Source organism: Lynx rufus, unplaced genomic scaffold, assembly GCF_022079265.1.
Source record: "Lynx rufus isolate CCGP_SWC_20201006 ecotype Redwood Valley unplaced genomic scaffold, mLynRuf1.p SCAF_26, whole genome shotgun sequence".
NCBI classification, from domain to species: Eukaryota; Metazoa; Chordata; class Mammalia; order Carnivora; family Felidae; genus Lynx; species Lynx rufus.
The window spans coordinates 8,888,370-8,912,006 of NW_025814841.1; the positions used below are offsets into that span (position 1 = coordinate 8,888,370).

The following is a 23,637-nucleotide window of genomic DNA, read 5'->3' on the forward strand; positions in this document are numbered from 1 at the left end:
AATAGAACCCCTTTGAAAGTGAAAGGGAGGGCTATTGAGAATTGAGCCAACAAGGCATAAACTGGGATCGTCCTGGATTAACTGGGATTTATGGTCCCCATATTCTTAAACGTTCCCATCTACATACGGGCCACCCAAACTAGCAGCTGATGGAATGCTTCCATAGTCCTTACCAGCCTTTGCTTCCCTAAATTTCCTGTCTAAGTCTGACACCCGGGGTCTTCATCTTTGACAAGCCCCTTCAGACTGATGTCTTCAGGTCAGGTTGCCTGTTAAGCTTTCAGTGTGGCATTCCTGTGACAGTCTCCCCCTCCTCCACCAGCTCCCAGGAGCAAGGCCTGCCCCTCCCAATGACCACTGCTGTCCCCACACCATTTCTGCCCTCAATATCTCCCCTTGCCCTGGACACTTGTCCAATGGCTACCCTTCCTGCATTGCCTAGATGTCCCCCCACGCTAGCCGTCATAACGACCCTCTTCTCTGACCTTCTGTAGCCTCTATTACCGTCACCACTTGTTATGCACTCAGCATAAACCCACCAGAAGCACTTGACCTTCTGAAAATTTGTAACCTATCCCTAACCAAGGAAACTGGCAACAATGGCCCACCAGCATGTAATCATCTCACTCTCAGCCCCCAACAGGTGCTTGGTTGGGGAGGAGGATGACAGGAATATCTGGTGGATGATGCCTGGGTCACACACAGTCTCTCCCCATTTTCCCATTCTTCTGCCTTGATGCCCCCCCAAGGAAAGGCATTCTACATACACTCAGCAGCAGAGAAATGCCCATCTCTGATAAACACAGTCCACAACAGCTCCCTGGCAACCATAGCATCTACTCTCATGCTTGTTACTCTTCAGCAAATGTCAAACCCCCAAAGTTATAGCAAAACCATTAGAGACACAAAGGTCCTCTAATACACAGAGATGGTTAGGCAATTATTTGGCAATACTCAGAAAACTGGGTTCCTCACCACCCTCCAGTTTCCCAAGGGCCAGGGCAGGCCTCCTGCCCCAGCCATGGCCCCTACTGCCCGTCCCCCTGCCGCCTCCACCCCATCACTCACACATGTTCTGGGCCTTCCCTGCTCCTTCCCTCACCCAATTAAGCAGTCACCCTCACCCCTTTTCCTGAAGCTTATCCCCTGGCCTTATTCCCAATGGCCTGATTTCCTTCTGACCCAATAGCACCCAAAGTTCTACCCATTTAACAACTGGTGAGGGAAAAAATATAGGTTAAACAAAATAAATAGTATGACTTCATTTTGTTAAACATTAACAAAATGTTTTGAATTAGATATTTGTATGGGGGAAAGTCCAGCAGATAATACAACAAACGATTAGCAGGGATTTTCTCATGTGTTTAATCCTCATCCTCAACGAAAGTATGTTGCTTGCAGAATACAAATGAATGAAGCAAAAATAGTAAGAGTTGGTGTTTACATGTCGGCTTCTTTGTTGCCCGTGCTAGTGGATGTGGTGCCTTGCCACCTATCGCTGTCCCCACCAGCAGATTAAGAAAAAAATAAACAGGGGCGCCTGGGTGGCTCAGTCGGTTGAACGTCCGACTTTGGCTCAGGTCATGATCTTGTGGTCTATGAGTTTGAGCCCCGCATCGGGCTCTGTGCTGACAGCTCAGAGCCTGAAGCCTGCTTCGGGTTCTGTGTCTCCCTCTCTCTCTGTCCCTCCCCTGCTCGTGCTCTGTCTCTCTCTCTCTGTCAAAAATAAATAAACATTTTAAAAAAATGAAAAGAAAAAAGAAAAAAATAAACAGAACCGCTTCGGAGACCAATTCCATCTGTGACGAGTGGAGTTTTCATTCCCATCAGTGTGTACAAACAAGCAAGCAAACCCATTCTATCCTCACCTGCAAAGAACAGGACACCCATGTTTTTGCTTTGTTGCTTTTTCCTTCCACATCCTTAGCTAAGTATCAAAGTGTGCTGGAAAATGTCAATTCTATGTGCAAAATAATAATCATTCACTATGGGAAGGAAGACATACAAGGCCCCTGAAAAAAATGGGGTGTGGGCAGAAGAGAAAACGCAGGATTTAGAGTCAGAAAAATGCAGGTTCCAGGTCTGGTGTGAGTCGAGCCCTTTCCCTTCCTTTGCCTCCAGATTTTTTGCCTCCTAAGTACTGAGTTCAGTTAATGGAACACCTTCTGTTTGTCGGGCACTGTTTGTTGGAGGAAGGACGAAAGAGACCATGCGAGTTTCAGGTGTTTTGCAGACCCACTGGTCGGGGGCGTGAGGGATGTGCTGGCCCGCTCTCCAGGTGCTGAGGAGAACCATCACCCTTCACTGAAGAAATCAGATGCCACCCCACCTTTCCTACCTCCCACCAGGTCACACAATGTGGAGTTGCTCAAGTGGGAAGTCACTCACCCGATGGCAAGTTGGTGCCTGAAATTCTAAGCACTGCCCCTGAAACTTCTTCCCTGGGGTCCGCATTTGAGGCCACTGTTCCTTGCCTCTGACAATGGTGTCTTCCTGCATACAGCTGGGCTTTACACCTAGCGGCCACTTGGGACTGTCACCGAACTGCAGATCTATACTTAGGAGGAAGGCTGCCTACGTCCCTGAGGGGCCACTCAGCAAGCTCGCCCACCGGCAAGTGAGTGTGCAACACATGAGCTGTCCTGAAGTCAGGCCATCCCAAACAGCCTCCGCATTGGCTGAAGACCAGCCCAGTCCTTTTCAAGCGATGTAGTATATAAAGGGACAATTCTATTTACGTAGATTACCATAAATATGCCTTTTGCTGAGGACCCAGTAGGAGAAAATGCCAGCTGCAGCCCTAAATGAAGTCTTCAGAGTTCGCATTCTGACCAAAACTGGGCCAGACACCTGAGCACTTTGTTGAAACTCAAAAGAGAGCAGCTGGGTCACTGGGGGGCTCCCCTTCCCTCCTCACGGTGCTCAACTTGCCCTTCTTCATGGAACGAGGCAGACGAATACTCACCCACACATCTCTTCCCGTCCTCGGCCAGCATGAAGCCGCTGTAACACTGGCAGACAAAGGAGCCCAGCACATTCACGCAGAGCTGCTCACAGCCGTGGTCCTCTGCCGCACAGAGATCCTGGACTGGGGCAAAGTCACACCATCAGAAGACACCTCCGTGACCCTCCGCCCTCTGCGCGTGGCCAGACAACAAGCACTTGCTAAAATAACCTTCGGAATAACCTTTAACGTATTGAATAACTGTAATCCTACCATCCAGAGGCAACCACGATTAACATTTCGGTGGATTTTTATGTGTAAATAAAAACAGATCTTTCAAAGTTGTAATCATTCACCTCTATTAAATGCATCGAATAATTTCGAATTAACATCAGGTCTGTCTTTTCCTCATGTTCATGAAAGTGCTCTGAAGCATTCCGATGGTTCCCGAGAACTAGAAGTTATCATGAGCAGGCATCTGTACCGGTCAGCACCAAGTACCACTCCTGTTCTTCGAGAACGAAAATGCTTTGTAATCACAGTCCCACAGGTTTACAGGAGATAATCTGCACTGTCTTTGACATTTTGCAGATGGGGAAGCTGAGAGAGAGCACAGTGGGAAGACCTGTCACTCCACCCAAAAAATGGCAGGTCCCAATTCTACATCTGTCTTTTTGGACGTACTTCTCCTCATTCCATTTGTCTACCAGAACAATCTTTGGAAATCCTCCTTGAGCTTCATTTATTCACGCCAGCAACACACGAGGAAAAGGCGAAGCCAAAGGAGGTTAGGTAGAGGTAACAAAGATTACTAGGGATAAATGGATGTATGGTTATTAGTGAGCCTACGTCGGTCAAGTATTTATTATGCGTCCACAAAGTGCTGAGCCCTGGGGTTTCACACAAATGCAATGTAAGAATGCACTCACAGGAATGCATTTGCTGCAATGAAACTAAAAGTATATCAGAGGATGAAAAGGTTCAAGGCATTTTCAATCCATCACTGACTCAGTCTCTCCTTTGCACAAACAGGCTGACCCGATAAACATTACTTCTCAGCTAGGAGAATGCCTTGGTTTCTTAACTAGCTCTTCCAGTGACTTTACCATTAAAGTTGGAGAAAATCAAAGAGCATTAAAGAAATTGAATATATTAAAAAGAGTTTTCTCTGGTTAAAAGTTATCACTATGAAAGCTACAATAAAAACTCAATTAACTAGAAAGCCTGATTGATCCCTGAATCAATCCAATGGCTACACTTCAATGTAATCACCTGTGCCACTGAGTTGTATTATTTATTATGCTTTTAGATAAATATATAAAATTGATAAAAAGATACAAGCTGATTGATTCATCACCTCTATTAAATGCATTAAGTAATTTTTTAAAATAAAATCTGCTTCTTAACATTAAAAAAAAGGCTTATGCCTAATATTCCACAAATAAGGACTCAGGCTTTCAAGTGCTAAAAAGAAGTATTTTCATTCTCAAATCAATAAAGTAGATGAAGAAAATTATAGATGCAAATTCTTCTATTACCAGTATATTTTACCTTAGATTTCCAATTGGGAACTCCAATCGAGAGTTCCATTGGATTTAGATAGAAGAAAAACACCAATAACCAGAAAAAACTTCAGCTCATGTAAAAATCATAGTGAATCATTAAAGAATGATAAAACCTACAGTTAAGTTACAAGCCTAAGCTAGAGACCTAAGAAAAATCTGAATCACCCGATACTCTTCATTTATCAATAAATGAAGCACCTACAGTGTCCCAGGCCCTGGGGATACAGTGGTGAACCAAACAGAGGAAGGAGTTCCTGCTGTCACCCAGCTTGTATTCTAAGGGTAACATGAAGCTCTGGGAAGAGCATTTCTGACTGAAAGAATGGCAAATGCAAAGGTCCTGAGGTAGAATAAACTAGCCCCATCGTCAAGGGTAGACTGGAAAAGGCTGGCAGGTATAGGCGAGAGAATGGAAAACGGGAAAGGTACTATGGGCCGAGGGAGCAGTGTGAGTGAATGTGCAGAAATGAGGAAAGTAGGACAGTTGTGGTAGCTAAATCCCATGCTGAGAATTCCAAGGGAAGTAGCAGGAGGGGGGATCAGAAGGACAACTGACACCAGATGGCAGAGGGCTGGAAGGTAGGCTGAGAAGTCCAAGCCGATTAAGCAGGTGATGGGGACCCGTCAGGGTAAAATCCATCAAAAGAGAGAGAGGGCAATGCCACCTGGGTTGTCCTTTAGAAGGAGGGATCTGGCAACTTCTTCGGCTCTGGGAAATTTAGAGGACTTCTAGCTGTTAAATAAAATCACTGCTTTGTTTGGGAACAGCAGTAGGTTTTTTTTGTTTGCTTGTTTGTTTGTTTTTTAATTCCATGCAGAAATAGCTCTGGTCTGTCTGCACACGGATGGAAAAATTGGTCCTCCTGATATGAGGACCTTCGCTTGTTCTTCAGGGCCAGAGTTTTCTGCCTCCCCTATCGGCTGTCAGTGCAGGCCTGCACTCTTCCCCTTGGCATGTATCACAATGTTAATTGCATAGGCATTTAAGTAGCCGTGTATTTACTGTTGCCCTTGCTAGACTCTAAGCTCCCTAGTGGGGATGAGACAGTGCCTGCACAAAAGCCTCATGATTGGAAAATGTCACCCCAACACACTGGAACAACCTACCCCCCAAATCCCAAGTCCCTCTCTAAAGTGAGGGGGCATGAGCTTCTTCACCTGGGTCTCGCTTCTCTGCCCTAGCTGCTGCTTTGCCTCCTTTGGTATCTAGCAGGAACCCCACCTAATAGCGGTTACAAAGGAATAGTGGGAGTACAGGTGATTTTTAGGCTCTTATAATGATCTGCTTTCAAGTTTTCTAACAAGAGTTTCTAACAGGAGCTTTTATAATAATGAAAAAAAAAAAAACCCCAACATGCTACAAAAGAACCCCTCTGAAAGCAGCATTTTGAAAGCAAGGAACCAGGAGCTTGAAGCAACCATCTTTTTTTCCAAAAGACCTCTCCCCAGAGGGTAGGTAGAGAGGCAATGCATATTCCTTTTGGGACAGGGCTGGGACACCCAAGAACGGCCTGTGAATAACTGCAAGATCCAGTCTACAGGAGCAGCAGCGTCCGACCTTGGCTACCCATCAGAACCACCTGGGGACCTTTAGAAAACCCTGATGCCCAGGGCACCCCGCTCCTTAAACCAGACTGGCCAGGGTGGAATGCAGGCAGCAGGGTTGGCGAAAGCTCCCCAAATAACTGCAGCGTGCAGCCGGGTTGAGTGTCATCGAACTGGATACAAAGTCCCTTACAATCATCCAAGTGGAAGGTGCCCAGACTCAGGGCCAGTCTCCCCCCTTTATTAACGGAGACTGTGAGGCTGAGTTTCCTCTTTTAAACCAATCTCAGAATTACCGCTGTCCTTGGTTCCCTCTCCAAAGTGGCTGACAGAATCGCAGACACTACGTGCGGGCACGGAGTGTGGTAGGAACAGGAGGCTTATCACTCACATTCCAGAAGTCCGGCCCCACAAAGAGCAAGCTTGCCAGTTGGCTTCGTGTGTATTGTACTTTCATAATGTTTTTATAATGTTGGGGATTTATGGCCACTGGTGATCTGCACCGTCCCCAGGGAAATCTTTGAGGGATTAACTTAATTCAATAAAGACAAAGGAATACATGCGGACTAGGCTCTGACAAAACAATATTGTTTTTCTGGCAGTGGTCACTTCCATTTGAAACAAACACAGATATTTTTGAATGACTCCTGATGCTTTTGAAAAACAGTGCTTCTTTTTCTCACAGCCGGAGGGTTTCACTGAAGGGTAATAAAACCATGAGGGATGGGAGAAGCCCTGAATTCAGAGTTCCCATGATCCTTCCAAGCCTTCTCTACCTGACGACCCCCATCATGGCTCATGACTTCAGTCAAATGTCGCCTCCTCTAAGAAGCCTTCTCCAGGTTGGCTGGGCTTAAAGGCTCCTTCCTCTGAGAGCCACTCCAGCGCTTACGCATTTATCCAATGGTATTGGAAGGACCTGATCACGTCTGCCTGCCCCGATGGAATGTGAGCTGATCTGACTCACTGATTTCCCAGAGCCTTGCCCACTGTCCTAGCACGTGTGCTTGGTGCTCCGTAAGTGTTCATCTGCTGAAAGAAGAGTGACAAGGGCCGACACTCCCTGCCTCCCAACAGGGATGCTCCTAGAGTCCTAAAAATACTCTCTTCCATCAGAAACGGGATCCTGGCAGGATGAGTATCATGGGAACAAAATTCCTCCTGAGCCTCTACCTCTCCCTGTCCTCAGAAAGAGGTGTTCCCATACCAGAAGGGGGCCCAGAGTGCAGTGACATCTGGGAGCCAGCCCCCAGCTGCAGATGCCAGTGTGGTCACGACAGCTAAGGAACTGGCGGCCTTGTTATCTGCTGCATCCCTGTACCTAGCACGGTGCCTGGCTCGGTAAAGACTTACGAATGAGAGAATGAACCCATGTCTGTGCTACATAAGCATGGGGTTGTCAGGTATTTCTCCCTCATCAATCTTACCTCGGCTGAAAACTCCGAAAGGGACAGGATTAGCCTGGGAGTTCCTCCGGATGCCTGTATAATACCATGCACTTCACACAGCAGGTGCATAGTGGACATCTGTTGATTGGACTTGACTGCCACCAGCCTGGAGTACTCAGGTGGCTCTTATTTGACTGCTCCCCATTAGAGGTCAAGTTCTCCCTCAAGATCTCCACAACCACAGTTTAACACTCCACTTACAATGATGATTGAATCCTATTTTCTCTACCATCTGAGGGCAGGGCTTACTTTGCTCAGCCCTCCAGCTCAAATATCTAGCACGGTGTCTGGCAGATGGTCAATTTTTAAAAATATATTTGAGGGGCGCCTGGGTGGCTCAGTCGGTTGAGCGTCAGACTTCAGCTCAGGTCACCATCTCACTGTTCATGGGTTCGAACCCTGCACTGGGCTGTGCTGACACCTCAGAGCGTTGAGCCTGCTTTGGATTCCGTGTCTCCCTCTCTCTCTACCTCTCCCCTGTTAAAGACTGTTTCTCTCTCAAAAATAAATAAACATTAAAAAAATTTTTAAATAAATACAAACTAAAAAAATATCTGAATGATTGCATTGATTCATCCATTTGTCAAACTGTTCAAAGTACTGGGAAAATAACAGTGAATAAAAGAGGTAAAAAATCTATCAGTTGATCTCTGTGCCCACGGAGCCAATATTCAAATGGGGAGCCAGTGGTGTGTAGGGGGCCAGCTCCCACTAGCCCCCATGACAGATAGTGCCAACCTCTCCCCTACTCTGTAGTCAGCAAGGCCAGGCAGGTGGCTTGAAATCGGCCACGGTGTCAGTATTTACACCACAGGAGTCAGTGAACATTAGAAACCAGAGCATTTTCCCCCTGCAGATCTGGTTGTTAAACATCTGCCAGCACACCACTGATAGGGGCCAGACATAAAATAAACAGGTAAAACCGTATGTTAGATCTCTTAAGTGCTGCCAAACAAAATTAGCAGGAAAAGGGAGTAGGGCGTGTGGAAAGAAGGGAACTTCTGTTTTATATTGTGTGGCCAGAAGGTGGTCTCACTGAGAATTTTGCCTACATCACAACTGCAATATAGTGTCACTTTATGGGTGCCTGTGAAAATTCCACACCCAGACATAGATTCAGATTTCTTTAAATAATGTCAACGTATCTTTGACTAAGCTGTGGTTTGTGAACTCTCTGCTGAATTGATCTGATACGGCAAAGTAGACAATTGTGAATTTTATAACAAAAGATCTCACCAAACGCAAGCAATGCCTTACCAGAAGGCGATCATTAGCACAGGGCTGACAGAATTTACTTGCTTCTTTTAGTTCCTTGGGAATTACAGGGAGCGATGCTAACTTCAGCTGCTCAGTCTTCCCAGGTGAGATAAATCACTGAGGGTTTGATAAGTAAGAGCCCCACAGTTGTGCTCAAATCCAACCCTAGTGTTTGCCCCGAGGCACGCACGCACCCTAGATTTAAGTGCCTTCCTTAGTTTGTGCTCTCGAAACCCTGGCGCTGTGCCTTGGCTGGAGAACTTGGAAAACCTCCCATCTGGTTACACTGGACGAGAAGCACGGGACAAAGACTGTGGCTGCTGTGGCTGACATCATGCCAGGCGAAATCAAAGGGTTTTTACTGGCTTTTCAGAGTTTGAGACAAGCCACACTGCATGCTGTTCACACCAATGACAGTTTAAGCTAGTTTGGAGCTAAAGCAAAATGAACACCTTTAAAGACACGTTCCACTTTTCAAACAGCTCCTGCTGTTATTTAGCCTGAGATGTAGAAATCAGAAGTTATCTTTCGCAGCAAGAGAGAAGAGAAATGTACTATTAGGGCTGTTACTTCACTCAAGTGGGAAACAATGGGGTTCTGCCTGCACCAATCTGAAGCCCTTCCAGAGTTAAGACTCCACAAACCGAAGCCTGTGTTTCAAGGACCATCCCCCTTCTTTCATGGTGCCTGAAAGCACTAATCTTATTTTGACAGCTGCAGTTCGGATTTTAAGACTTTCAACAGTAAATGTGAGTCATCAGCCTTGTGCTTCTACGCTGGAAGAAACAAAACAAACCCAATGTCACTGAGAAAAACAAACCTGTCCTTTTGGGCAAACCCCAGCTGTGCCTCGAATCCTTCTCTCCCCAAGAGCTGAATTATTTTTCAATCAGTCCTCCTATTCACTCACAGAATTTTCATTCTCTTAAAGGGATATCCCCCCAAATAAAGCCTTAACACGTAAGTAAATCTGACCGAATGAGGTTGATCAAAATAAATAAACATGCACAAGTAATGCCCTATTCTTATAGAGCACTTTGCAATTTCCAAACGGCTGTCACATCATCACGTTCTTAATATAAATTCCTTACTGAGTGGAGCCTCTCAGGGAGAGATTTAGTTCAAAGTGCGTAGGTCAGTGGTTTTTAAACTTGAGCTTACATCAGAATTTCCCGGAGGGCTTGTTAAAAAAAAAAAAAGGAATGTGTGTTTTAAGTTTATTTATTTATTTTGAGAGAGAGAGAGAATCCCAAGCAGGCTCTGCACTGTCAGCAGGGAGCCCAATGCGGGGCTCGAACCCACGAACCATGAGATCATGACCTGAGCCGAAATCAAGAGTCGGACGATGAATGGACTGAGCCACCTAGGTGCCCCCGAAACACACATTCCTAGGTCCCACCCCAGAATCCCTGATTTGGCAGCACTAGGGTCAGGCCTGGGAGTCTGCATTTCTAACCAGTTTCCCTGCAAAGCTGAGCTGCTGTCTGGGGGGCCACTCTGAGAACCACTTTTCTAGGTGCTTGAGAAAAGAGGAAAGCAGAAAAGCAGCTCTATGAGCTTCAAACTCGCTTTCCCCTGATGTGTGGTCATCCTTTCCCAATGGCCGGCTCTCTGCTCACATGCAGTCAACTCAATTCTCCCATGAGAACGCTACTCACCCCAGATTCCTTTCTTTTCTTCTTCTTCTTCTTTGTTTTTTAACCCTGTAGCCTGGCCCAGCCAGAGGGTGAGCAGACTGCACGGGACCCTCTCCGAGTTCCGGGGCCCAGCAGCCAGGGTGGAGAGGAAGCTCCGTGACCGCCCGCCCTCTGCTCAGCAGTCCTCCTCTTCTGCTCAGGGCGGTCCTAGCAGAGCCTGGGGCCAGGCAGGCCATTTGTTCAGAAGCTGCGGGCTGGCTGTTTGTGGGCGCAGCCTGCTTGCTCCTCCACTCTGGCTCCTTGCTCTCCTTGTGGGCTGCCCCGAAGCTCAGACCCTGACCTTCCCTTTCCACGCTCTCCCTCTCTCCCTCCAAGATTTTATCCATTCTCAGGGTCAGTTGCTACCACTAAGCACATCCAGCCAGGGCTTTTTCCTTGAACTCTAACCCCTCTCTCCAGCTGCATCCAACCACTTGTGTGGGCTCCTTCCCAGATTCACTAGTTTTCCCTCAAAGCCAGGTTTCTTCTCTGAAGTGATCTGTCATTCTAAATCGTGCGACCATCCCACACCCCTTATCCCCTCGCTATGTCATAAACTCCTCCCCGGTGTGGGAATTATTGCTATGGTCTCCTAATTAATTCTGCGGGCATAAGGAAGCGTGCACTGAACTGACCGAGCTGATTAGAATTGTAAACTGATGGCATCTTTCACCTTCTGCTCCACACGTGTGGAGCACAAGGGAAAGCAAGATCTGAGTGTTTCTTGGGTCTCAGACGTATAAGAGAAACACTCATTTTCTTCCCACCACCGTGTAAGAGTGCCTGGCCCCTAGAAGGAACCAATAAGTATTGGATGAATAAATGAATGAGTGAATGGACATAGGGTAGGTGGATGGATGGATGGATGGTACTTCCCCACCCACTCGGTACCTAATTTGAATCCCACGCATATGTTACTGCTAGACTCAATTTACTACAAGGTAGTTTTACCCCTGACACCCTGTGCTCAGTGCCCCTACCCACCAAAGACCGCTGCTGGGAATCGAATTGCTCCATAATTGGTTCCAGCTTACATTCCTTCCCTCATCCGCCACCAATGCCCCAAACAAACCCTTCCAGACAGGCCGTCTGGTCTAGTTAGAACCCTCAAAGACAACAAGCCCTGCATTGTTAGAAAAACCCCCTCCTCCACAACGCCTCCCCTGATTGTTCCATGATTCTCTCTCCAATCTCTTATCTTGCAGGCTTTCTCTCAGCACCACTCACCTTCCAAAACCACCTTGTTCTGACTTTCTCTTTATATATATATTAGCTTCATTGAATCATAAATGACATACAATAAACTGCATAAATTTAGAGTATGCAATTTGATAAATTTGACATGTCAACATATCATCATCATAATCAAGATAATGAACATATCCATTACCCCCAGATCCCCAAAGTTTCCTCATGCCCCTTGGTAATCCCTCTACCTGCTCCCTGCCCCCCTGCCCCTGGTCCCAGGCAAGCACTAATCTACTCTCTGTCACATAGATTAGTTGCCATTTTCTGAAATTTTCTATAAATGGAATCATACAGTGTGTACTCTTTTTTTGTTTGGTTTATTTCATGCAACATGGTTATTTTGAAATTCATCTAGCTTGCTGCATGTGTCAACAGTCACTCTGTTCATTGCCTAGTCGCATTACATTGTATGCATATATCACAATTTGTTATCCATTCACCTACTGATGGACATTTGGGTTGTTTCCAGTTTGGGACTCTTACAAATAAAGCTGCTGTGACCATTTGTGTTCAAATCTTTGTTTAGACATAAACTTTAATTTATTCTCAGTAAATACCTAAGAATTGAATGCCTGGGTCATATTGTAGGTACATATTTAGCTTTGTAGAAAACTGTTAAACTGTTTTCCAAAGTGGATGAACCATTGTGCCAGGAACAATGACGGTTCCTGTTGCCAACTTTGCCAACACGTACTTTAGGGTCAATATTTCAAAATTTATCCAGTCTAGTGGAAGCGTGGTGGCGTGTCACTGTGGGTTTAATCTGCATTTCTCTAATGACTGATAATGTTGAATATGTCTTCACAGGCTTCTTTGCCATCCATCTATCTTCTCTGGCTTAGTGTCTGTTCAAATCTTTTGCCCATTTTGACTGGGTTATTTCCCTAATATTGAGTTCTAAGAATTCTTTATATATTCGAAGGTCTTTTGTTGGATATACGTTTTGCAAATATTTTATCTCAGTCTATGGTTCGTTCACCTTTTCATTTTGGTAGTAGCGTATTTTGAAAAGTAAATGTTTTGATTTTGATGAAGTGCAATTTATTGAGTTTGTTTGTGTTATATCCTATTTAAAAGATCCTTGCCAAACCCTGGGTCATCAAAAAACTTTTTCCTACATTTTCATGTAGACATTTAATTGCTTCCCTTCTTACATTTAGATTTAAAATCAATTTTGAATTAATTTTTATATATGATGTGAGGTAAGGGATGAGGTCCATTTTTTCACACATGACAATCCAATTGTTATAGCAGTATTTGTTGATGACATTATTCTTTCCTCATGAATTGCTTTGGCGCTTTTATCAAAAATCATTTCACCATATGTGTATGGGTCTATTCCTGAACTATATTCTGGTCCATTGATGTCACCTATACATACTGTTTTGTTCATTATTACTTTATAATTAGTCTTGAAATCAGGTAATTTAAGCCCCCAACTTTATTTTTTTTAGAATTTTCATTGATCCCATTATTTGCAGATTCCATATTTGCTAATTAATATACTTTCTAAAATTTACTTGTAACACAAATCAGTATTTGCAGCATTTTCATGACCATTGATGTATGTGCCACAGAATGGTAAAAATTCTAGCTACCTGATGCATATGTTCCCAGTTAAGGTCAAAAAAGGCAATGCTCTGCCTTCTTGTTTTAGCTCTCATACTACACACAAGCTTTCTTTTTGTGTTCTATTTAGTGCCATGTTTTTTGCCTTTTGTGCTTTTTGTTGGTGATTTCACTGTTTAAAATGGCCCTCAGGTATAGTGCTGAAATGCTGTCCAGTGTTCCTAAATGCAAGAAAGCTGTGATATGCCTTGTGAAGAAAACATGTATATTAGATGATCTCCATTAAGGCATGAGTAATAGTGCTGTCAGCTGTGAGTTCAATGTTAACCAATCAGTAATATATACTCAATAAGGAGTCTTCAAAAGAGGCACACAGGGGCGCCTGGGTGGCTCTGTGGGTTAAGCATCGAACTTCAGCTCAGGTCATGATCTTGAGGTTCTTGAGGTTTGACCCCACATCAGGCTGACTGCTGTCACCACAGAGCCTGCTTCAGATCCTTTGTCCCTTCTCTCTCTGCCCCTCCCCCACTTGTTCTCTCTCTCTCTCTCTCTCTCTCACACACACACACAAATAAAACATTTCCAAAAATAATAATAAAATAAATAGAGGCACACACAAAACAAGGTTATGTATTCACTGATGAAATGCTGTGACCAGAAGCTCACAAGAACCTAACCCTGTATTTCTTCTAGGAACAATGATCTAGTAATCATTAGTTCAATGTTCACAGAGACTTATAAAACATAATAATGAATAGTAAGAATAGACTGTATTTGACTATGATAGTTCTTTTGCATGTTCATATATATATGTGTGTATATATATATATATATATATATATACACACACATATAGGAATCAGATAGTCAGTTTCCACCTTAAAAAGTCTGCTAGGATTTTGATAAGGATTGCTTTGAATCTATAGATCAATTTGGAAAGAATTGACATCTGAGCCATATTAAGTCTTCCATTCCATCATACAGTATATCTCTCCATTTATTTAGGTCTTCTTCAATTTATTGTGGAAATCTTTTGTACTTTTCAGTGTACAGATCATGCACAATTTTGTAAACTTTATCCCTAATTTACATATTTCCAGTTTCTGACTTTTGTTGCCAGTATGTAAAAACACAATCAAATAATTTGGTATCTTGACTTGTATCTTGCAACCTTCTAAGTTCATTTGTTAATTTTAGTAGCTTTTTGAAGATTCCACCAGCTCTCTACATAAGCAAGCACATAGTCTGTGAATAAAGACAGTTTTACTTTTTTTTGTATGACTTTCTAATTTCTTTTTATTTCATTATGATTATCAGTTAGGACCCCCAGTACAGTGTTGAGGAGAAGTGGTGAGAATGAACATACTCTTACTCCTTCTCTCAGGAGGAAAGCATTTAGTCTTTCACTCTTGAGTATGATATATTTATGATAGGTTTTTTCATAGATACCCTTTATCAGGTTGAGAAATTTCCCTTTTATTGCTAGTTTGCTGAGAGTTTTTATCATGAATGAGTGTTGGATATTGTCCAACACTTTGCATCTACTGAAATGATTATATACGTTTTCATTTTTAAATATTTTCATTTTTAAACATGAATTATATTGATCGCTTTTTGAACGTTAAAGCAAACTTGCATTCTTCGGATAAACCTCATTTGGTCTTGATTACAGTATATAAATATGGATTCCATTTGCTAAGTCTTCAAGAATCTTTGCATCTGAATCCATGAAGGATGTTGGTTATAATTTTCTTTTCTCTTTTCAATAATATGATTGTTTTTCTGGATCATGCCCCTTGATTAAACTCTAAAATAAACACTATTAAGTCACTTGCATAGCTTGGAAAAAATAATGTCAGAAACATATCTGAAGACTGAAAGCAATAAAATGCATTTGATATGGTTCTTGAGAGAGAGAGAAAAAAAGGCTGGATAAGACAGTTTACATTTTTTGGCCAAGTGAAAATTTCTAAATGTTGTGTTTTCAATTTTTTTCCAGATAGATTAAATATTCGAGAAGGGAGGGAAAATTCCTTATTTAAAAACATAAATAAAGAAAAGGAAAGAAGATAAAGTTCTTTCCTACTAGTGGGAAAGGAATTCAAGAGGAGGGGAATGGTGGGAAACAGACACGTGAAGACAGGCATACTTCATGAGGGTTTTTCCCCCATTTTTTTTTAAAAGGGGAAAACAAAGGACATAAACTTCTCTTGAGCCTTATGGCTATGCACTCTGCTAAGCACTTTTCCATATATCTCATACAGAGGTATTAGATGGGAAAGACATTTTGGAGGACAGAAGAAGCCACAACGTTGACTTCCAGTACCTTCCAAATTGCTCAGATGGGCAGAACTTTGAAGGCAATATTTATTTAATATGCTTGGTCTAGTCTTTTAATGGAAGAGCACATTTTGAGACACTGACCAAGTAGTGTCCGGAAGAGGATAATATGGACCACAAAGAGATCCCAAACCCAGTTACTTAAAGATGTGTTTATGCTTCCCCTGAAAAAGAGAAAATTAATGAGAGGTGGGGGGGATGACACTCTTCAATAATCAAAGGGTTTTCTCTTTATTTAGAAAAGGAAATATACTTTCTGGTATATAGCTTTAGCTGGCAGAATAGGATCAAAGGTGGGAATCACAGAGAGTAGGATTTTAGCTCAAGCATTAGTCCACACTGTCTGGAGGTGGGATGGAGGTGCTTTGCAGCAACCTGGTATCCCAGGTAGTGGGTGAACATGTGCCATCACCAGGAGGGAACAGAATTCTTGGGTTATGTGGGAGAGGGAGCTCAAAGTCTGACAGCCAGTACCCATTTCCACCGGAAGGATCTCTGAATTAGTTGTGTCTGCCTCCTCTCTTCACACAAACAGGTACGAATAAAAAATGGTGGCTATGGGGGCATGTGTGTGTGTGTGTGTGTGTGTGTGTGTGTGTGTGCGCGTCCGAAGGCAATTGCCCAAGAGGTCCTCCCAAATCATTCTGTATAGTGACAGTGTCACAGCAGTGGACTTGGGGAACGACAATCATTTAATTGTTAGTCCTGTTGAATTAGTTCTGAGTCTCCCTGGGGATCAGCGAGCCTGTGAACCTGGGTCTGGAGGAATTTCTCTGGTTGCAGGATTGCCCTACTGCCATCTGGGGGCCCTCAAGGATCATGGGACAGTATCAAATGGTGGTTAAGAGCTAATAATATGGACTCCTACATAACAGGGTTTCGATTCTGGTTTGGTCATAGTACTAGCCATATGACCTTGAGTAAACTGTCTAAAGTTTTGAGGGGAGTACCTTATTTTCCTTCTCTGTAAAATGAGAATGATAAAACCTACTTTAAGAGCTTATTGTCAGAATTAAATGAGATAACACATATAAAGCACCAGGAGAGCTCCTGGAACATGGTGAGCACTTAATAAGTGCAGTGGCTATAGTTAGACCTGACCTCTCACACTGAGCTGGGAGTGGGACACAATTGCTTTTGGTTGCAATTACCTTGGTTGTTTATTTGAATTACTCCCATGCAAGAAAGTGAGCAGGAACACTGCTGTTTTATTCACTATTTTTTCCCCCAGTAGTTTGCATGCTCCCTGGCACATCTTATATGCTCAAAAATGGAAAGAACTGTGTCTTATTCTTCTCCATGCCCACTGGCTTCTCTCAATGTTGGTAGGGGCAGGTCCCCGCCAGCCGTTCATAAACAGAAGTCGGGGTATGGCCCTGCCTTCCCTTGGCACAACTTTCAACTGTCCAGCAGACCCAAACCACAGGCTGACAGAGATTTATTGATGAGACAGGTATGAATTTGTCACCACCCTTCCCATTTTATGGCTGTGGAAGTGGAGTCAAGGAATTTAAATAATCAGCTCGGCGTGAGACAGGCACAGCCTGAATGTCAAGATTGAAATTGAAGTCTGTGGACTATACCACTGGCCCAGATAGAATTTCAGACATGCAAACAAGAGTGATTATCTTTGAGAAAGAGAAAGAAAGGGGGGGGGCGGGGAGAGAGATAACTGCTCTTTATGACTGTACCTACTCAGCTAAGTCTGGTGCTGACAGTGAAGGGAGGTTAACTGCTTCCGGGTGACTGGAGGGCTGGGTCAGATGGGACAGCAGACCCCTGGCTCCAGCTCCTTCTCTTCTCCCTTAACTCCGGCCCTTTCCTCCGGTCCCCCCGTTGCTGATGTCAGTGGATCTCAAGAGCGTGGCAGCAATCCACGTCAGAAGTTCACTGAAAATGCATTCTCCTGCGCCCCACCCTAAACCTGTTGACTCTGAATCTCTGGGGGTGAGACCCCGGGGGTCAGCTTCCTGAGTGGCTCTTAGTTACCGGAACCTGAGAACCTCTGACCCGGGCCGCCTTGCTCCTGTCTGTCTGAAGCCCAGGCAGTTTCTGCTTCATGCTCTTTGCACCCACAGCCCTCCTCCTATAGTGGGGATCCCAAGACAGATCAACACTGGGGAGAGCCTAGGGGTCTCCAGGCTTGAGGTGGGACCAGGCAGGGGTTGACAAAACCCGGTGTGGGGAAGGCCTGGCTCATGACACTAGGGGGAGGACTTTTTATTCTTTATTTGCTAGTCCCCAAATTCCTCTGACTTGACTAAGCCAGCCCATGGAAAATGGACGTCAGCAGATGCCTGGATTGCAGCAGGCCATTGAGGCAGAAGACAAGGGGAGGACTTTCTTGTGTTCCTAAGAAGGGAAGGGCACGACGGGAGTAAGCGAGGTGGCGAAAGGCTGAGCGTTCTTCAGAGCAACACCTTGCAGAGGGGAGCTCCCGAAGAGGCTGGGAGAGGGGGCGGGCGGAGCTCTTGAAGAGGGCCGGGAGATGTCTAAAAAAGATGTTTAGGTTGTTTGCTGAGCAGTGTGTGAGGTGACCTTGCCAGGGCTCCCCCATTTTCCCAGCGAATTCTATTAAACGCATGAGCGGTGGGTGTGAGCAATTTTTGTTGTGGAAACTCAAGAAGGGTCAGAGGTTCAAGCAGAAGATCAGGATGATTCAGGCTGCACTCAAAAATCTGGGACCCTGAGGTCTGGGAGGAGCCCAGGAACACATAGCACCGGGAAGCTTTGTGTTTCCAGAGGCCACAGAACTGGAGGAGTCAAGCAGATGTTCCCTAACCTTGGGGGGCAGGAGGCTTCTATCCAGCTATTTACAACCCCGAAAATGAAGTGGGAAGAAAACAGGAAAATGTGGTTTGGCTCTATATATGCGATACTAATTACAGCCATTTGTGCAGATGCTTTCCATTAATGCTTAATTGCTTACCATGAGGTATAATAACAATTATGTGTTGCATGAACTGCGTGTCAGATTAGCTGAGTTTTATTTGCCTCCGTGTGGGCCGGTCTTCCTCACATCTTTTTGTTGTTGTTGTTGTTTTGTCTTGTTTTGTTTTTATTATGTACTACATTGATACACTGCATAACCTTCCAGAAAGGGCAGATGAGCATAACTGAGTTATTCTTCATTAGTCGGGAAAAGGCTTCTTTAATCAATATTCTCCAAACCCTTTGACACACGGTAACGATTAACTCCAGAGATGCGCTTATCTCTTTGCATCAAACTCCAATGATATGGATAATAAAGGCAACCCCTTTTTCCTTGCCACCGTTACAGAACCTGTGGATGTGCGCAGTGGCTATGCCGGGGATGACCAAGCACACAGCCATGACACCGATCCCGGGCAGAATCTCGAACCACATCGCGCCTCGGCTGCCAGGAGCAAGGTCCCCCTGCCGGTCTTCCTCACATCTTGAGTAAGCCTGGTTTGGTAGCCTGGCTGTCTATGGGCTAACACAGTGGCTTTACTTACAACTTAAAAACATACATATGTAGGCACCACCCTCAGTGTATAGGGAATTCTCTCCTCTAAGAGGCAGATTACCTCTCGCTGGTTCAAATGTCAGTATGTTGTCTAGTTTGGGAGCTTGGCCAAAAAAAAAAAAAAGAGAATCTGAGTTCTCTCCGCACTTTTAATCTGTTTGACCTTTTTTTTTTTTTCTTTTTCATTTAGGAGACTTTATAGGTCTACTAGATCCCTGCTAGGAGATCACTGCACACCTCTAAAACAGAACTGGCATAATCGTTCCCAGCCAATGTTAATAACTCATCCTAAGTCAATGCTTCAGAGAAGAGAATAAAATACAGAAACAATTCCTCAGGGTATAGTTCATAGAGACAGTGGATGAAAAGGCTCTCCAGTGGTTCCCCCTAAAGAACAGGTTGGAAGAAAAAGACACCAGCTCATGAATTCAAAAAGGCTGTTTCTAAGGAGATGCCTCCAACAGTCTTCCAAACTCCTCCTGCTGGCCTACTATGTGCTGTGCTGGCTCTGGTCCAAGCACTACGATGGCGGGGTGGAGGATGGAGGTCGACACAAAATACACGAGTTATAAAACCTCCTTTCTTTCCTTAAGGAGATGATGACTAGGTTAAGCGAAGAGCCACATATGAATTAAACAGGCCCTAAGAGAGAGCAGAGGGCAGAGGAGGACAGTGCAGATACACCAGCAAAGCAATCTTACTTCTGCAAGTAGTCTGGTCCGAGTTGAGGATGTATCCTTGTCTGCATCTGCAGACGTATGAGCCCGGGGTATTGATGCAGAAGTGGGCACAGTTATGCTCCAGGATGCTGCACATGTGGACCACTGTAAGGGAAGACACAGCAAATTAAGGCAATGATGACGCCTTCTCTGACTTCATCCACCCACATTCACCCAGAACCTTCTGTGAGGGAGAAAGCAGGACCCAAAGGAAAACAAGTTAGAGTCCCTACCCTCCAGGGGATTCAGAGCCTCTCATTGGACTAGTCAGTTCTAGATAAATGCCACCAGGAATCTATTACGGGCCACAGAAGGTTAAAGGGAAATGACGCTAAGGTGCCATATGAAATTGCCGATATCCACTAAAATAGGTCAAAAATGATCTACATAAAAGAGAAATTTCATGGTTCAATTAATAATACTCAATTGGGGAATCAGAAAGTTTGCTGATACCAGAGGGGGCTTTGGCTAACATGTGGATTTTCAGTAGGCAGCAATGGGGTTGTAGGAAAAGCTATTAAATGAAGATATGGTAAGAGTCAACAATTTTTGGGGGCCGTAAATCCCAAGAGCAATCTTTTAATATGCGAAAGTGTTATACACAATATTTTGGAGTAAAAAATTCATTCCTAAGTTCCATGTTTCCTTAATCTTTCTGTCAATTTAAAATATTACTGAATTTAGTATCTGAAGTCCCTCAGCTTTCAGATATATCAATTCTTGCATAAGTCTGTCTGGAGCTCATAAAAATGCTCTCTCTTTTTTTTTTTTTTTTACATCTTAATTTATTACTTTATTCAATATAATTCAACTTGAACATATTTAAAATTAACAAGCATCATTATAAACAGAGTACAAGTTATGCAAGTGTTCTCATAAACAAAAAAGATGTCCATATTGTAGAAATACATTTTTATGAAGCCCAAATAAAAGAGGCTTTCAAAAGCTAAGAACAATCTCATTAATCCCGTGCTTAGGAAAACGGAGCTACTGGTGAAACTGATGGTGTATCTTAACATATATGTCTGGTTACTTCTAAGTAAGAAATACAGTGGGAAATAAATAAAGTAGGGCAGTAGAACTTTAAAAATTTTTAACAATACAATTAAGATTGATTGTTGTGAGTATATGATAGTCTGTGTTTTAACTCCTGTTAAGATACAAATAATGGGGACACTTGGGTGGCTCAGTCAGTTAAGCGCCCCACCCTTGAGGTCGGCTCAGGTCATGATCTCAGGGTTTTGGGGGTATGAACCTTGAGACGGGTTCTGTCGGGCTCTGCACTGATAGTTCAGAGTCTGCTTGAGATTCTCTTTCTCTCTCTCTCTCTCTGCCCCTCCCTTGCTTGCACACACACGCACATGCTCTCTCTCTTTCTCTCAAAATAAATAAACTTATCCATTCATTAGTTGATGGAACTGGAGGGTATTATGCTAAGTGAAATAAGTCAGTCAGAGAAAGACAGATATCGTATGTTTTCACTTGTATGTGGATCTTGAGAAACTTAACAGAAGACTGTGCGGGAAGGGAAAGAGGAAAAAATAGTTACAAACAGAGAGGGAGGGAGGCAAACCATAGGAGGACAAACTAAGGGTTGATGGGGGTTGGGGGAGAGGGGAAAGTGGGTGATGGGCATTGAGGAGGGCACTTGTTGGGATGAGCGCTGGGTGTTGTATGTAAGGCAATGTGACAATAAATTACACTTAAAGAATAAAAATAAATAAATAAATAAACTTTTAAAAAAGATACAAACAATGTTTGGAAAGTTAGTAGTTAAATCCTATCAATCAGTTTTACTTTGGTGTGAAAAAATATGTTTCTGTGACCATGGACAATTTTCTTAACCATTTTATATAAAATGGGGATAAGAGGCACCTGGGCGGCCTGTCAGTTGAGCGTTTGACTCTTGATTTTGTCTCAGGTCACGATCTCATGGTCATGAGATCGAGCCCCACGTCGAGCCCCATGTGGGGCTCCACACTGAATATGGAGCCTGCTTAAGATTCTCTCTCCCCCTCTCCCTTTGCAGCCCCCTCAAAAAATGGGGATAAAAATAGCTCCTACCTCATAAGAGCCTTGTGAGGGTTAAAATAATTAAGATGGTAAAATACTTAGAACCGTGTCCCAGGGACTGCTCCATACACAGCCGTATTGGGAAGCGTGGTGTAGCATTGGGAAGCGTGGTGGTTTATTGTCTTATTTTATATATGGGAGCTCATCCTACACGTAGTGGTCGTCACCTTGGATTTTCACTCAACACTAACTGCAGATTCTATCTGTACTGATGTATATACCATCTACAGGGAATCTAAGATGCACCCCAATGTGAAAGACGTTAAGATGTGAAGCTGCAAACAGGTGATCCCCATTATTCACAGATTCCGTATTTGTGAACTCACCTACTCACTAAAATGTATTTGTAACCCTGAAATCAATACTCACAGTGAAATCAACACAGACAGGCTCAGTCATGAAAAATTTGAGTCGCCTGATGTGTGCACTGCCAGCTGAGGTGGCCTCCTTGTTTCAGTTCTCAGACAGTACACAACTGTCCTTTTTGAGGTCTATTTGGTGCCTCGTTTTTTGATTTTTGGGCTTTTTTTGTGGGTGAATTTGCTGTTTAACACGGCCCCGAGCAGAATGCCGAAGTGCTAGCGTTTGCTGATGTGACGCGCTTAGTGATGTGCGTCTAGTGCTTCTGGGTGCAAGCAGGCAGCAGGCGCCTTACAGGTGAAAGTGCGCTAGATACACTTCGGGCTCTGGCTTCAACAACAGTGCTGCTGGCTGTGAGCTCAGTGTTAATGAATCAACATGTGTATCACATAAGGTGCCTCTAGACACATAGAACAGTTTATGTATTGATCAGTTAACAAAAATGTGGAGACTAGAGGCTTGTAGGAACCTAACTCCCTATCTCCCCCAGGAGTCGTGGTTCAGTATTTGCAAATTCAGCATCCACTAGGACTTTATAGAACATAATCACTGAGAATAATGAGAATTGACTGTATATCTCAGATCTGATCAAATATGTTAGATCTGTTTTATTCCCTTCAATTGCTTTATCTATCCGTCCTATGATTCTTCCTCATTGTATTTAGCCATTTCCCCATCAGCCGTCATTTGCACAGTTCCCAGATTTTCACTTGCATTGACGCTGGGATGCATATTCTCAGATACATCTCCTTGAGCACAAGTGCGGTGGTTTTGCTAGGACTGGATCCTAGTTTGAAGAGACGTGGCCTAATTGCCTTGCAAGCTGGTTCACACCAGCAATGCATGAGTAAAAAACCTCAGTGCTCGGGATTATCAAAATGGTTAAGTTTTGACAGCCTTATGAGTGGAAAATCATTATCCTGTTTTCAAAATGCATTTGCTGTGCACTGTTCTCTTTCTTTCCTAGACTGTTGGAGCCCAACTATCCACAGGCATGGCGGGGGGCGGGGGGCATTCCTGAAGAACTTTCGGTGTGTCCGTCTCTGTAATGAAGGAAGTCTCAAGTTTGGAAACCAGCCACACACCAGTTATCCACTGGTGTGAGGCCCAGGTGATGACCGGTGCCCATCTTCTCATCTGGACCCTGGCAGACAATACAAGGGGGCAGGAGATGTGAGGCAGAGGAAATAGCTGTTGGGCAGCAGGCAGCACAGTGTTGAAGAGGGCAGCTTCTAGAAGCAGACTGCCTGAATGCTCAGCTTCACAACTTAGTATGACTTTGTAGGAATTACTTAATTTCCTTAAACTCCACTTCCTTCGGCTGTCAAACGGGGAAATTAAAAGAGGTTGTTTTGGCCATGCGCCGTAAAAGAATTAGAACCAGGAGACTGTGATTTGGTATAATG

The 23,637-nt window shown here is 44.0% G+C and overlaps 1 protein-coding gene and 1 pseudogene across 3 annotated transcripts in view; both read right to left on the bottom strand.

Annotated features, from left to right (window-relative positions):
- MATN2 (matrilin 2) overlaps window positions 1-23,637 on the bottom strand; it is a 121,068-nt gene that overhangs the window by 58,194 nt on the left and 39,237 nt on the right. For all 3 annotated transcript variants that reach the window (XM_047088966.1, XM_047088965.1, XM_047088964.1), the window contains exons 3-4: window positions 19,781-19,903; window positions 2,966-3,088 (exon numbers count right to left, since the gene is read on the bottom strand). In XM_047088966.1, coding sequence (XP_046944922.1) covers window positions 2,966-3,088; window positions 19,781-19,903 — 246 coding nt within the window. The remainder of the gene's footprint in view (window positions 1-2,965; window positions 3,089-19,780; window positions 19,904-23,637) is intronic.
- Window positions 18,744-18,958, bottom strand: LOC124519036 (NADH dehydrogenase [ubiquinone] 1 alpha subcomplex subunit 1-like; annotated as a pseudogene).